Below are 16,505 nucleotides of genomic sequence, written 5' to 3' on the forward strand. Positions count from 1 at the left end.
TGATGTGCCATATTTCACTACCATAGAAAAATGTTAGTTAATAAATATATTTATTTATACGTTTTTTTTGTTTTTTTTTGCGGAAGACCATCACCAAATAATAGTGTTATAAATACATAAATATTCGCCCTCTATAATTATTAATCATAGCATTTTCTTGCATATGTAATATAACCGTGTGAACTTGCTGTAATATTTCTGTAGGACTCCTGTAGAATTACTGCGGATCTGATTCGTTAGCCTGGTCTTAATGTTAATGTGTTTATTTTTTGTTTTGTTTTAGATCAATTGTAGACTTTAGAAAAGCACAGTGAAGTTTAGCGCAGTCAGATATTAAAATATAAAAAGTAAAAAGTCACAAAAAGTATTTTTGTACGATACTTAAACATTTCCCGTGTAAAGTAGTTCCACCATCTAGTTCCACTGACTGACAGAGAAGCTAACTGAACCCCAACTCCACCACGCTAACTAACTAATCCCCTAACCGAAAGCTAAGATGCTAATTACAAACTAAAGCGTAACGAGAACTAATGTCTAGATACTTTGCTTAATTTGACCAAACACATTTTAGACATTCGCTAAGGGCTAACTACGAGCTAACACGCTGAACTCAGGCTAAAGCAGAGAACTAATCCCGAACTGAAAGCTAAAGTGTTAGAACTAAGATGCTAATGTGTAGAACTGACTCACCACAACAGCTAGCACACGCTAACCGTAACTTAACACACTGAACTAAACCCCAACTTCACCACAGTGAGGCGAGAACTAATCCCTGTTATTAATCTAATAATCTAATATGCTAACTGTTACCTAAAGAGCTAACTGCAAGCTAAAGCAGAGAACTAATCCCCGAACTGATTGCTGTTCGAACTAAGATGCTAAATACAAGCTAATGTGTAGAACTGACGCCTTACAAGAACTAGTAAGCTAACGCGCTAACTGCAACTGAACACACCTAGCCTAAGCTAAAGCAGTAAGCGTAAACAAAAGTGTGAAACAAGAACCAATATGCTAATGAAAAGCTAATGTGAATGCTAACCACCAGCTAATCCAGTAAAAAACAACTAATAGGCTAACCGTAACCTAAAGAGCTAACGACAAACTAGCACACAGCTCAAGCTAAAGCAGAAATCTAATCCCCTAACCGCATATGAACACACTAAACTTAAGATAAACATGCTACATGCTAACCCCACGCTAAAGCAGTAAGTGGAGACAAACTATAGCTAACGATAGCTCATGCGCTAACCCAAAAATAAACCTGCTATAAGCAGCAGTAAGCGTGAACAAACGCCCAGAGCGCTAATCGAGAATCAGTATGCTAGCTAGCTAACCACCAGCTCATGCGGTAAATAGGAACTATTGCGCTAACCGTAAACTAAAGAGCTAACTGCCAGCTAGCGCACCCCAGCTCCAGCCTTTAGCGGTACGGAAAAGCGCAGAACCGCTGCTTTAAGGAACCTGAGAAGCGGTTCTCTCGTGGCGCCCTGCCGAAAGTCGCAGCACGAGGACGAGCGCGAGGCCGGGTCAAGCGGAGCGACTGGACGCGTTGCGTAACCGTTTAATCAAGGCCGCTTTAGAGGACATGTCTTGGCTCGGGCTGCGGCACGGAAGAGTTGATCTGATGGTTGTTTTTTTTACAGATGTGCGGCGCAGAGGGGGCCAGATGTGCACGCCGGACACTGGGCGTGAGAGACGGAGACGGAGACGGGTGCCCGTCCACTTTGGGTAATTGGTGGTGTAAGCCTCCGAGGGCCAGCTGTTGACCTGTTTCACAGGCACCGTGTACAAGTTATTAAAGTTATTGAGGTGTGTACGAGTGAGTGTGTGTCTGTGTGTGTGTGTGTCTGTGTGTGTGTGTGTGTGTGTGTGTGTGTGTTAAAATGCATTAATTTAAGAGGAGTGTGTGATTATCTGACGATGCCCTTAAGCACCAGCCAGAGACGGTCTTTACAGGACTGAAGGACAAAGCCGTGTCCCTTCTGAGGGACTGTTCTCACAAGGTCTTTCCAGAAGAAGACGCTCCCCTCAGTCCCCTCAGCCCCCTCAGCCCCCTCATCTCCAGTGATTACAAGAGCTGGACTGGAAACATCTGGATCAAGGTCCAGATTTGATGACCTGGGCCACAGTAGAACCGTGAAAGCTGTGGTTCTCGAACTGGTCCTCAGTGGGACAGTGCAGGTTCTTTTAATAAAGGATACTCACAAGTTGGGTTAAAGCAAAAACCTGGACTGTGTGAGAACCATGTTTGATAATGAGAACCCTTCACCAACTTGAAGGTTCTTCGTAGAACCTTTACATTTAAAGTTGTGGTTCTCCAATGAATTGCGCACTGGGAATTGATGAAGGATCTGCAGACCTTTAGGAGGGTCCTCACATCTCCTATACATCTCCTCATCAGTTCTTTAAGGCAGTGGTTCTCAAGCTGGTCCTTGGAGAGCCCTTGATGGTCCACATCGGGTTAAGGCAGAGATCTGGACCGTCTGAGGTTCTCTAAGGACCAGTTGAAGAACTTCTTCTGTTCTATACCTGTGAGTTTGGTTGGAGCAAAAATCTCGGACTAGTTTGGAAAGTTCGGCACTAAAGAGCCATGTTAGATAAAGAGACAGATGTGTGAGGCTGAAGAACCTTCTAAATGTTTACAGAACCTTCACTAATTTGAGTTCTAGATACCTAAGTGGTTCTCTAAAGAATTATTAGATAAAGAGATGTGTGGGTGTGAAGAACCTTTTGAAGGTTTATAGACTAAGAATTTAAAGATATATCATAGAACGTTACAAAACCTGTCTAGAACTTGAAAGGTTCTTGAGGACAGTGGTTCTCAAATCATCCATAGAGACCCCATGATGGCCCACGTTTTTGCTCAATCCCCGTTGCAAGTTGGGTTAGAACACAGATCTGGACCATCTGAGGACTGGTTTGAGAACCGTATTTGATCATGGGAACTTCTAAACCTGCTCCATTTACAAAACCTGCCTAGAACCTTTACAAAGTTCTCTTGATCTAAGTGGTTCTTTAAATAATCATGCACTGAAAGGTTCCATAGGAAAATGGTTTTCAGACTTGGGGACTATTTAGTAATCGGGACTGTCTGAGGACTGTAAAGAACCTTGTCAGGGTTTTTTAAGGTTCTTCATAGAACCTGTCATTTACAAAACCAGCCTAGAACACTAACCAGAGTTTGTTCTTTAAGTTTTCACCCAATGAAAGGTTCTTTAAGGTGCTTCAGCCATTCTTTAGAGGTCCAGTGTTGCAAGTTGCCACTAATGTTTGTTAGGCTGCGGTCCTATATATGTATATATCCTGATAAAATAAGTTATATAATAATAATGATAATAATAATAATAACAATTTAGTATAATAATAATAATTTAATATAATAATAATAATTTAATATCATCATTTAATATAGTAATAATAATAATTTAATATAATAATAAATTAATATAATAATACAAATATAAATGACTTAATATAATAATCATAATTATGTATAATAATAATAATAATAATAATTTAGTATAATAATAACAATAATAATAATGTAATATAATGATGATCTAATATAATAATAATGACTTAATATAATAATAATAATCTAATATCATAATAACAATTTAATATAATAATAATTATAATAATAATAATAATAATAATAATAATTTGCTTTTAAGAAAGTTTAAGAAACTTTTCACTTGCATGCGATCGGCCTGTGGTGGACGGTGACCTGCTTTGGGCCCTAAAGCTTAACCGGTTTACACGGGAAGATTGAGTTGGGCCCCAACAAGCAATTTAGTCCCAGTGTTCCTCTAAAAACACCATATGGGTGGAATTACATTGGCTAACACACAGCGCTGAAGGACAGCACAGACTTATCTTTACCCATGATGCACTGCATAAACAGCTTTAAATAAATCTGGGTAATTTAATGGAGTGGACAAATGTCCCAGACTCTGGCCTCGAGTGAAAGTGGAGATCCTCTGGGGGAAAAGTAGACGATGGTGAAGGGAAGCATGTCTGGAGCTCTAAAAGCTCCCTCACAACCTTCTTCCACCTAACGGTGATGAAGACACTGCCTGAGGCCGTTCTGTTGGGAGGAGTTTCGACTGTACTGGGGTTTGGTTGTACTGTGAGGGGTTTCAGTTGTACTGTGAGGGGTTTTGATTGTACTGGTATGGGTTTGGTTGTAGTGGGAGGAGTTTCAGTTGTACTGTGAGGGGTTTTAGTTGTACTGTGAGGGGTTTTGGTTGTACTGGTATGGGTTTGGTTGTAGTGGGATGAGTTTCGGTTGTACTGGGAGGAGTTTCAGTTGTACTGTGAGGGGTTTTGGTTGTACTGGTATGGGTTTGGTTGTAGTGGGATGAGTTTCGGTTGTACTGTGAGGAGTTTCAGTTGTACTGTGAGGGGTTTTGGTTGTACTGGTATGGGTTTGGTTGTAGTGGGATGAGTTTCGGTTGTACTGTGAGGAGTTTCAGTTGTACTGTGAGGGGTTTTGGTTGTACTGGTATGGGTTTGGTTGTAGTGGGATGAGTTTCGGTTGTACTGGGAGGAGTTTCAGTTGTACTGTGAGGGGTTTTGGTTGTACTGGTATGGGTTTGGTTGTAGTGGGATGAGTTTCGGTTGTACTGTGAGGAGTTTCAGTTGTACTGTGAGGGGTTTTGGTTGTACTGGTATGGGTTTGGTTGTAGTGGGATGAGTTTCGGTTGTACTGGGAGGAGTTTCAGTTGTACTGTGAGGGGTTTTGGTTGTACTGGTATGGGTTTGGTTGTAGTGGGATGAGTTTCGGTTGTACTGGGAGGAGTTTCAGTTGTACTGTGAGGGGTTTTGGTTGTACTGGTATGGGTTTGGTTGTAGTGGAATGAGTTTCGGTTCTACTGAGAGGAGTTTCGACTGTACTGGGGGGTTCAGTTGTACTGGGAGGGGTTTTGGTTGTAATGGGAGGGGTTTCAGTTGTACTGGGGGGAGATTTGGTTGTACTGGGAGGAGTTTCGGTTGTATGGGGAGGAGTTTCGGTTGTATGGGGAGGACACTGAGGACACTGTTCCCCGTGTCCTAATTTTAAATAAAAATCATTTCAGCATTCGGACAGCTGCCAGCACAGGCGGATCCGGGGCAATTTCGGATTTTAGAACACTCGCTAATCGCGCAGTACCCTCCCCTCTGTTCTCTAAATCCAGCAAGTTCTCTCAGTCTGAGATTTGCTGAGTGATGCTCGGCACGTCATTATTTTTCCTGTGTATATATTTAAGAAGCATACATTATTATTAATACCTTATTATGCACTTATTATCAACACAACCTGATTAATAACATCAAATTCTACATAAATGATACTTTATACTTTCCCTTCAGCATGTATGGAACGCATGCTCATTTACTTTACTTTACACTGGAAAACACCAGTGTTGCAATAGCAGTATAATTGGCTTCATTATCTGGCTGTGGGATGAAGCTCCGCCCAGTTACAGCACTCACACCATCAGTGAAGATTTATGTGCGCAGTGCTCAGCGCTGCTCGGGAATATCTCTACGCTGATGGGCGCGGTGGTCTTGGGTCAGTTTTTGGCGTATCACTGTGTTTCTTGGCAACGGAAAACGCGGCAGGTGCACCACTGACCGACGCTCGTACACCCCCCCCACACACGCGCTTTACACCACTGAAATAGCAACCCGCCAAGGTCAGTCTGACCACACCCGGCTCTTAAAGGGGGCGACGAGTGACACGCTGATTGGTTTATTACTGCACGTTACGCCCAAAACAAAACACACCCATGATTCATTAAGAGACTCAGTACATGATTTTTGAGCGTTTCGAGCCGAGCAAAGCGACCTTTTCCTGTCGTTACCATAGCAAAGACACACAGACACGCCCCCTAAACCAAGCTGCACAGTGCACGGTTGGCGGCTTGTCTGAGATCGTTAAAATAGGGCCCCATGCTTTACAGATGAGGTGCTATGCTCTGGATCGTGGTGTCCATCGTGGTTCGGGTGTTTTGCTTCAAGTAGTAGGGCCATAGCAATGTGTATACACGCTGCTCGCCATCAGCAGCCGGAGACAGAGGGAGCACAGTTGGCCTCGCTCACTCTGATGGCTGATGGCCCTTCCTCCTTCACACATCACTCCCAGTGTGATGCTGGTCAGCACAGTTTTCTGTTGGCTGTTGTATCGGAGCTGGGATGCTGCAGAAGAGGCGACGGCTGGCTTTACGTATGTCGGAGTAGAGACGTGCTAGGCTAGGGTTGGGGCATTTCTAGTGATAGGGGAATTAATTGGGTAGAAAACGGGGTCAAATGACCACAAATAAGAATTCCTGGCTGGTCATCCTGAAAATAGACCATGTCTGATTCATTTCACAGCTTGTCATTCTTCCTTACTACTTCCAGTCATGTAAACTATGCTCGAATGTTGAAGCTGCTTAAATGTGCAGATTGGGCCCGTCTGCCCCCCACCCCTCCCCCCCCTTTCCCGTCCGAAAAGTGTCTCGCCACTCTCTGTTCATATCCAGCCTGGATTACTCTTGATTTCCTCTCCCCTTCTTACCCCTAACAACCCTTTCCCCGTCTCTTAATCCCTAAATGTCACTTTCTCTCACCACCGCCATCTGCTCCTCCCAGTCCTCCCATTACACAGATTAGACAAGTGACCGGGGGGGGGGGGGGGGGGGGGGGTATTCGTGGAAACAGTGGATTAGCGCCGGCGTTTATTTAGAGTGGGCGTGAAGTTTGGACACTGGTTCCCGCTGTGCAGTAACGAGCCCGATTCACATGAACACCTGTCTGGCCCAGTCTGAGCCAGGCTGGTAAATCCTGACCCCTGAACTCTTCTATTTGCCTTAGTGTGTTGAAGCTCACTCATGAACACACACACACACACACACACACACACACACAAACGACAAGGCAGCCGGGATGTTTTTTTTTCCTTTTCAAATTTATTAAGCAATAAATAAATATTGTCCAAAAATATTTGAATACAAGAAATAATCTCGAGCGTTTTGGCCTCATATATTTACACACCTTTTAATGTGATTTAATATCCAGCAGAAACAGAATCAGATTTGAAGCCTGACCGTGCATAGATCGCTAAACCCTGTCTGTCCTATTTATTTATTTGCTAGCTCAAATAGTCTATGTGTGTGTCTGTGACTGTGTGTGTGTGTGTGTGTGTGTGTGTGTCTGTGACTGTGTGTGTGTGTGTGTGTGTGTGTGTCTGTGACTGTGTGTGTGTGTGTGTGTGTGTGTCTGTGACTGTGTGTGTCTGTGACTGTGTGTGTGTGTGACTGTGTGTGTGTGTGTCTGTGACTGTGTGTGTGTGTGTATTCCGTAGAGCATCTCTGCGTGCTTCTCTCAGCAGCTTGACATCATTTTCACAAATTCTGAAAAAGAAAGAAAAGCACAGTGAGCCCCTCCCTCCACAGCAGCCTCGCATTTACTCCTTCAACTCCACTTCCATTCTTCCATACATGACTTTCAGACTGAAAACTGAATAACCCATACTGGATACTGAGTAATTCATAGTGGGTACTGAGTAATTCATACTGGATACTGAATAACTCATAGTGATACTGAATAATTCATAGTGGATACTGAGTAATTCATACTGGATACTGAATAACTCATACTGGATACTGAATAACTCATACTGGATACTGAATAACTCATAGTGATACTGAATAATTCATACTGGATACTGAATAACTCATAGTGATACTGAATAATTCATAGTGGATACTGAATAATTCATAGTGGATACTGAATAACTCATAGTAGATACTGAATAACTCATAGTAGATACTGAATAATTCATACTGGATACTGAATAACTCATAGTGATACTGAATAACTCATAGTGGATACTAAATAACTCATAGTGATACTAAATAACTCATAGTGGATACTAAATAACTCATAGTGATACTAAATAACTCATAGTAGATACTGAATAACTCATAGTGATACTAAATAACTCATAGTGATACTGAATAATTCATAGTGGATACTGAATAACTCATAGTAGATACTGAATAACTCATAGTGATACTAAATAACTCATAGTGATACTAAATAACTCATAGTGATACTGAATAATTCATAGTAGATACTGAATAATTCATAGTGATACTGAATAACTCATAGTGATACTGAATAACTCATAGTGATACTAAATAACTCATAGTGATACTGAATAATTCATAGTGGATACTGAATAACTCAGTAGATACTGAATAACTCATAGTGATACTAAATAACTCATAGTAGATACTGAATAACTGATAGTGGATACTGAATAACTCATAGTGATACTGAATAATTCATAGTGGATACTGAATAACTCATAGTGATACTAAATAACTCATAGTAGATACTGAATAACTGATAGTGGATACTGAATAACTCATAGTAGATACTGAATAATTCATAGTGGATACTGAATAACTCATAGTGATACTGAATAATTCATAGTGGATACTGAATAACTCATAGTGATACTAAATAACTCATAGTAGATACTGAATAACTCATAGTGGATACTGAATAACTCATAGTGATACTAAATAACTCATAGTGGATACTGAATAATTCATAGTGGATACTGAATAACTCAGTGATACTAAATAACTCATAGTAGATACTGAATAACTCATAGTGGATACTGAATAACTCATAGTGGATACTATAGTGGATACATAGTGGATACCAACAGAACCCAACAGTGGGTTCTGTTGGGTTAAGCTGAAGTGTGTGCAGAACTCAGAGTCTTTGTTGTAATTTGAATTGACTGATAGTTTGAAAAGGCCACAGCGGGGTTTCTACGAGCCCACAGATCACACAGCGCTGTCAGGACAAAAACCAAGCCATGTCCAAGTCCAATCAGCTGTGTGATCATAGATCAAGGTCACCGCGGGACAACCCTCAAACTTCCTAACCTTCAACCTGCCCAGCCAAATCGGTCCCAGCGCAGGACTCCAGAAATCCGGCCGGCATGGCAGAGTGGCGGGACAGAAGCCACTGTTGAGTTAAAGCTTGGAGAAAGGTCCTCTGGTCTGATGAGGTGAACACTGAACTTTTCTGCCTGAAGGAAAACACACTGATCCCATCCCTACAGTGAAACATGGTGGTGGCGGTATCATGCTATGGGGTTCTTCTCGGCGGCAGGGATGAGGAGATTGGACCTTCTTCTGGAAAACCTCCTCCAGAGCACACAGAGGTTTAGACAGCTCTGACTTGAGGACTTGAGTGGCTGGACTATAATCCCATTGAACTTCATCCAGTCTAATGGAACTTGGGAGGGTTTGCCATGAGGAATGGGATAAAGGGTCCAAATCCAGGTGTCCGAAGCTTGGGAAAGACACATCCCAGAAGACCTGCAGCTGTAATTGCTACCAACGAGGTTTCTACCCAATAACACCACTCACAGCTGATGGAGGAAGATCTAGGAGGGAAGGTCTAAATTTCACCAGCTGACTAGTTGTTGTTGGTGCAGCGGTGTCTCCTATTACATACAGAACCAGGCTGGAGTTCAGTGAGCTCTTCAGAACCTCCTGTTCTTTCACTGATGTGTGGAGGAAAGGCAGACTGCAGGACTAGAGGCTTGTTTTTATACACTCGTGGCTGAATAGGACTGAATCAGATACCTGAATTCAATGATTATGGGGTGTGTCCAAATACTTTTGTCCAAAAAATGTGTGTGTCTTCAGTTTGTACCTTCGAAGTCTACTGTTCCGTCGCCGTTGTTGTCCGCCTCCCTGACCACCGCGTCGATCTCTCTGCCGCTCATGCTTTCCCCCATTAGCTTCCCCATAGCTAGCCTCAGCTCTTCTGTGGTGATCTCTCCATCTCCGTCCATGTCGAACTGCAGGAGGAGAAGAAGCAAGAAGAGGTCAGTTTTTTTAACACGCTCTTAAAACGTTCAGGACCAAACGTTAACATTTCTGATTAATATTTGCTGTGTAGGCTCAGTTCCTCCTCGGCAGGAGCTCGCAGGCTCAATCCCTAGTGATGCCACAGCCATCCGTAAGTGTCTGGGAGTTCCAGAGAGCATAACTGTCCTCTCTCCCTCTCTGGGTGGGTAGGACGGTTCGGTTTGAAAAGTGTAACTACTGTAAATGTCAATATTAACTCATTTCTAAGAATTATTAAAGGTAATAACTGAAATGTTTCATCGGATATAAAAACACTCCCGAATCTGTCCAGGTTCTCTGCTCACCTCTTTGAAAGCGTCTCTGAGCTCCTTCATGCCGATCATCCCCGCCGTCTCAGCCAGGAGTTTCGGTGTCATCAGCTCCACAAAGTCCTCGAAGTCCACCCGGCCTCCCACTGCAAGAGTAAGAACGATTCATAGTGTTGATGTTCATGTGATTATCCACTACAAATGATTCAGTGTCCACTATGAATGATTCAGTGTCCACTATGAATGATTTATTAACTACTACAAATGATTCAGTGTCCACTATGAGTGATTCAGTGTCCACTATGAGTGATTCAGTGTCCACTAAGAATGATTTATTAACTACTACAAATGATTCAGTGTCCACTATGAATGATTCAGTGTCCACTATGAATGATTTATTAACTACTATAAACTGTTCTGTCTCTGCTATGAATGATTCAGTGTCCACTATTACTGATTTATTAGCTACTACAAATTGATTCAGTATCTGCTATGAATGATTCAGTATCTACTACAAATTGATTCAGTATCTACTATGAATATATTCAGTATCCACTACGAATGATTCAGTATCTACTATGAATTTATTCAATATCCACTATGAATGATTCAGTGTCCATTATTAATAATTCATTAACGACTATAAACTGTTCTGTATCTGCTATGCATGATTCGGTATCCACTACAAATTGATTCAGTATCCACTATGAATTTATTTAATATCCACTATGAATGATTCAGTGTCCACTATGAATGATTCAGTGTCCACTAGAAATGATTCATTAACTATTTTAAACTGTTCTGTATCTGCTATGTATGATTCGTTATCCACTACAAATTAAATCAGTATCCACTATGAATTCATTGGTAATTAATATAAAATAATAAGTAACTACTATTAATTATTTAGTATCCTCTAAGAATTTATTCAATATCCACTATGAATTATTCACTAACTACTATAAACTGTTCTGTATCCGCTATGAATGATTCAGTATCCACTACAAATTGATTCAGTATCAACTGAACAATGATTTGTTTTAATATCCACTATGAAATATTCAGTATTCAGTATGAATTATTCAGTAATTAATATGAATTATTCAGTAATTAATATGAATTATTTAGTATCCACTATAAATGTATTCAATATTCACTACAAATGATTCAGCATCAACTACAAAGTCATCCGTAATTAATATGAATTATTGAGTACTACTATTAATTATTCAGTAATATTAATCAGTAATTAATATGAATTATGTAGTATCCACTATAAATGGTTAATTATGTACAATTAAACGATTCATTATCCGCTATCACTTGTTCAGGATCCGCTCTGAGGAGGTACTGGTCTCACTGGGTCTCATTCAGTAGCTATAATACCCTGTTGAGGAACGTACAGTTCATGTTGATGTTCTGGCCCAATTCGATCAGCTCCATCTCAGTAGGCATGTAACCCATAGTCCTCATCAGGTTCCCGAGGTCCTTGCAGCTGATCAGTCCGTCCTTATCCTTATCAAATTCATCGAAGGCCTCTCGCAACTCTGCAGAGAAAGGGAAGAGCTGTTAAATCAGGGACTTTTTGAGGGATCGTGTCTCATCACAGTACTGGTTACTTTGCTAAAATATTTATGTCAACATGTGGATTCCACTGAGCACTCCGGTCACGAACGTCCCAATACTTTGGTCCAAGTTTAAGGACAATCGTTGAGGTTATGGAAGTGTGAATTCTTCTTCACCTACTGCAGTTCTGTACTGATGTTGACCTTAAAACAAGGTCAGAAGGTCAAGAGTGACCTCGGAATCTAGGCTAGGAGCTAGGAATACCCATAAAGTGGCTTATTTGGTGTGTTTGGCTCATCGTGGTTCCTTTCTGGGAGCGTTTCTATTGGTCCATTCATCATCAAATGTGGACACAATGTTCAATAAATAGAATTTATTAAATAAAAAAGACATCAATCACTTTCTAACTTACTATAATGTAATACTAATATCACAATATAATAATAATAATAATAATAATATTAATAATAATATTAATAATAATCTCTATTGCAGAATGCTTCAGTACTGAGGGGTAAATTACTGTAAGGTCACATGTAGTTAGTTTACCTTCAATCTCATCGTCTGCCAGCTCTCTGTCCTGCAAAACACAGAGATAGTCCTGCAAGTTACGTCTGCCCACATAACAGCCCTCATATTATCAACTTTACTATATAAATAATAACACCTATAACATATGTATAATTTCTTAAATGTGTCAGATATATATATATATTATTCAAATATTTAAACCAATGTATCTTTTATGTTCTAATATTCTAATAATACGAATCATCCATATATTGGTGTTTCTGGGATTCATCATGCAGACATTTCATATAAAATATTATGAATTTTTAGTTTTACTCACGATCTTCCCTCCTCGTATGAAGATGCAGGCAGTCATGTCTGTGAGGAAGTCGACGCTGGGCCAAAGGAGAGACCAGCTCTAGTCCCGTCTCACTGCAAGACAAATTATCAATATTAATATTATTAGAGATTCATACTGGATATTAATGTTAATAGAGTTTCATACTGGATATTAATATTATTAGAGCTTCATACTGGATATTAATGTTATTAGAACTTCATACTGGATATTAATGCTATTAGAGCTTCATACTGGATATTAATGTTATTAGAGTTTCATACTGGATATTAATGCTATTAGAGCTTCATACTGGATATTAATGATATTAGAACTTCATACTGGATATTAATGTTATTAGAGCTTCATACTGGATATTAATGCTATTAGAACTTCATACTGGATATTAATGTTATTAGAGCTTCATACTGGATATTAATGTTATTAGAACTTCATACTGGATATTAATGTTAATAGAGTTTCATACTGGATATTAATGTTATTAAAGCTTCATACTGGATATTAATGTTAATAGAGTTTCATACTGGATATTAATGTTATTAGAGCTTCATACTGGATATTAATGTTATTAGAGTTTCATACTGGATATTAATGTTATTAGAGCTTCATACTGGATATTAATGCTATTAGAACTTCATACTGGATATTAATGTTATTAGAGTTTCATACTGGATATTAATGTTATTAGAGTTTCATACTGGATATTAATGTTATTAGAACTTCATACTGGATATTAATGTTATTAGAGCTTCATACTGGATATTAATGTTATTAGAGCTTCATACTGGATATTAATGTTATTAGAACTTCATACTGGATATTAATGTTAATAGAGTTTCATACTGGATATTAATGTTATCAGAACTTCATACTGGATATTAATGTTATTAAAGCTTCATACTGGATATTAATGTTAATAGAGTTTCATACTGGATATTAATGTTATTAGAGCTTCATACTGGATATTAATGTTATTAGAGTTTCATACTGGATATTAATGTTATTAGAGCTTCATACTGGATATTAATGTTATTAGAGCTTCATACTGGATATTAATGTTATTAGAGCTTCATACTGGATATTAATGTTAATAGAGTTTCATACTGGATATTAATGTTATTAGAGCTTCATACTGGATATTAATGTTAATAGAGTTTCATACTGGATATTAATGCTATTAGAGCTTCATACTGGATATTAATGTTATTAGAGTTTCATACTGGATATTAATGTTATTAGAGCTTCATACTGGATATTAATGTTAATAGAGTTTCATACTGGATATTAATGTTATTAGAGCTTCATACTGGATATTAATGTTAATAGAGTTTCATACTGGATATTAATGTTATTAGAGCTTCATACTGGATATTAATGCTATTAGAACTTTATACTGGATATTAATATTATTGGAACTTCATACTGGATATTAATGTTATTAGAACTTCATACTGGATATTAATGTTATTAGAGCTTCATACTGGATATTAATGTTATTAGAGCTTCATACTGGATATTAATGTTAATAGAGTTTCATACTGGATATTAATGTTATTAGAGCTTCATACTGGATATTAATGTTATTAGAGCTTCATACTGGATATTAATGTTAATAGAGTTTCATACTGGATATTAATGCTATTAGAACTTCATACTGGATATTAATGCTATTAGAACTTCATACTGGATATTAATGTTATTAGAGCTTCATACTGGATATTAATGTTAATAGAGATTCATATTGGATATTAATGCTATTAGAACTTCATACTGGATATTAATGCTATTAGAACTTCATACTGGATATTAATGTTATTAGAGCTTCATACTGGATATTAATGTTAATAGAGTTTCATACTGGATATTAATGTTATTAGAGCTTCATACTGGATATTAATGTTATTAGAACTTCATACTGGATATTAATGTTATTAGAACTTCATACTGGATATTAATGCTATTAGAACTTTATACTGGATATTATTGTTATTAGAGCTTCATACTGGATATTAATGTTATTAGAACTTCATACTGGATATTAATGTTAATAGAGTTTCATACTGGATATTAATGTTATTAGAGCTTCACACTGGATATTAATGTTATTAGAGCTTCATACTGGATATTAATGTTATTAGAGCTTCATACTGGATATTAATGTTATTAGAACTTCATACTGGATATTAATGCTATTAGAACTTTATACTGGATATTATTGTTATTAGAGCTTCATACTGGATATTAATGTTATTAGAACTTCATACTGGATATTAATGCTATTAGAACTTTATACTGGATATTATTGTTATTAGAGCTTCATACTGGATATTAATGTTATTAGAACTTCATACTGGATATTAATGCTATTAGAACTTTATACTGGATATTAATATTATTGGAACTTCATACTGGATATTAATGTTATTAGAACTTCATACTGGATATTAATGTTATTAGAACTTCATACTGGATATTAATGTTATTAGAGCTTCATACTGGATATTAATGTTATTAGAACTTCATACTGGATATTAATGTTATTAGAACTTCATACTGGATATTAATGCTATTAGAACTTCATACTGGATATTAATGTTATTAGAGCTTCATACTGGATATTAATGTTATTAGAACTTCATACTGGATATTAATGTTATTAGAACTTCATACTGGATATTAATGCTATTAGAACTTTATACTGGATATTATTGTTATTAGAGCTTCATACTGGATATTAATGTTATTAGAACTTCATACTGGATATTAATGCTATTAGAACTTTATACTGGATATTAATATTATTGGAACTTCATACTGGATATTAATGTTATTAGAGCTTCATACTGGATATTAATGCTATTAGAACTTCATACTGGATATTAATGCTATTAGAGCTTCATACTGGATATTAATGTTATTAGAACTTCATACTGGATATTAATGCTATTAGAACTTTATACTGGATATTAATATTATTGGAACTTCATACTGGATATTAATGTTATTAGAACTTCATACTGGATATTAATGTTATTAGAACTTCATACTGGATATTAATGTTATTAGAGCTTCATACTGGATATTATTGTTATTAGAGCTTCATACTGGATATTAATGTTATTAGAACTTCATACTGGATATTAATGCTATTAGAACTTTATACTGGATATTAATATTATTGGAACTTCATACTGGATATTAATGTTATTAGAACTTCATACTGGATATTAATGTTATTAGAACTTCATACTGGATATTAATGTTATTAGAGCTTCATACTGGATATTAATGTTATTAGAACTTCATACTGGATATTAATGTTATTAGAGCTTCATACTGGATATTAATGTTATTAGAACTTCATACTGGATATTAATGCTATTAGAACTTTATACTGGATATTATTGTTATTAGAGCTTCATACTGGATATTAATGTTATTAGAACTTCATACTGGATATTAATGCTATTAGAACTTTATACTGGATATTAATATTATTGGAACTTCATACTGGATATTAATGTTATTAGAGCTTCATACTGGATATTAATGCTCCGATATCAGTATCGGTTCAGCCCTGCAGATTTACTATTACTACTCAGACAGTGGTAATGGTGCTCACCTGTGTTCAGTGATGGTTTCTGCGGTGTGGTATGTATTCCTCTCTCTCTCTCTCTCTCTGAGGTCCAGGACAGTCGAACAGTCCTTGCTGCGGATCGCTCTGACCGGCCGAGAGGGCGCGAGCTGTTTGTATAGTGTGCGTGAGTGAGTGACAGCAAAGGGAGCAGCAGGGGGGAGTGGTCATGATGACATCATCAGCATCAGGATCAGACTGAGTGAGTGAAAAAATAGCCCGCCGTGACCCACCAACCACCAACCTCCACAAACTCCACTGTGTTA

General features: G+C 37.9%; 1 protein-coding gene and 1 long non-coding RNA gene across 2 annotated transcripts; one reads left to right on the plus strand and one right to left on the minus strand.

The window, feature by feature from the left end:
- Window positions 1-7,347: 7,347 nt before the first annotated feature.
- On the minus strand, window positions 7,348-12,623 carry cabp5a (calcium binding protein 5a). The gene is made up of 6 exons (XM_072668090.1): window positions 12,588-12,623; window positions 12,287-12,317; window positions 11,575-11,718; window positions 10,208-10,317; window positions 9,706-9,853; window positions 7,348-7,376 (listed from the first exon to the last, which is right to left on the minus strand). The coding sequence occupies exons 1-6, from the start codon at window positions 12,621-12,623 to the stop codon at window positions 7,348-7,350; spliced, it is 498 nt and encodes a 165-aa protein (XP_072524191.1).
- LOC140544507 (uncharacterized) lies at window positions 9,934-16,422 on the plus strand. The gene is made up of 3 exons (XR_011978254.1): window positions 9,934-10,014; window positions 10,195-10,325; window positions 16,290-16,422. It is a non-coding gene; the product is annotated as an uncharacterized lncRNA (long non-coding RNA).
- The last annotated feature ends 83 nt before the right edge of the window (window positions 16,423-16,505 follow it).

The sequence above is a fragment of the Salminus brasiliensis genome, chromosome 22, assembly GCF_030463535.1.
Source record: "Salminus brasiliensis chromosome 22, fSalBra1.hap2, whole genome shotgun sequence".
In the NCBI taxonomy this organism is placed as follows: domain Eukaryota; kingdom Metazoa; phylum Chordata; class Actinopteri; order Characiformes; family Bryconidae; genus Salminus; species Salminus brasiliensis.

Bases quoted from the DNA above. Each gene is read 5' to 3' on its own strand.
- cabp5a (XM_072668090.1), bottom strand. From the start codon at position 12,623: ATGACTGCCTGCATCTTCATACGAGGAGGGAAGATC. The intron at 12,318-12,587 runs GTGAGTAAAACT...TGTGTTTTGCAG, and splicing joins TCATACGAGGAGGGAAGATC to GACAGAGAGCTGGCAGACGA. The intron at 11,719-12,286 runs GTAAACTAACTA...CTTTCTCTGCAG, and splicing joins GGCAGACGATGAGATTGAAG to AGTTGCGAGAGGCCTTCGAT.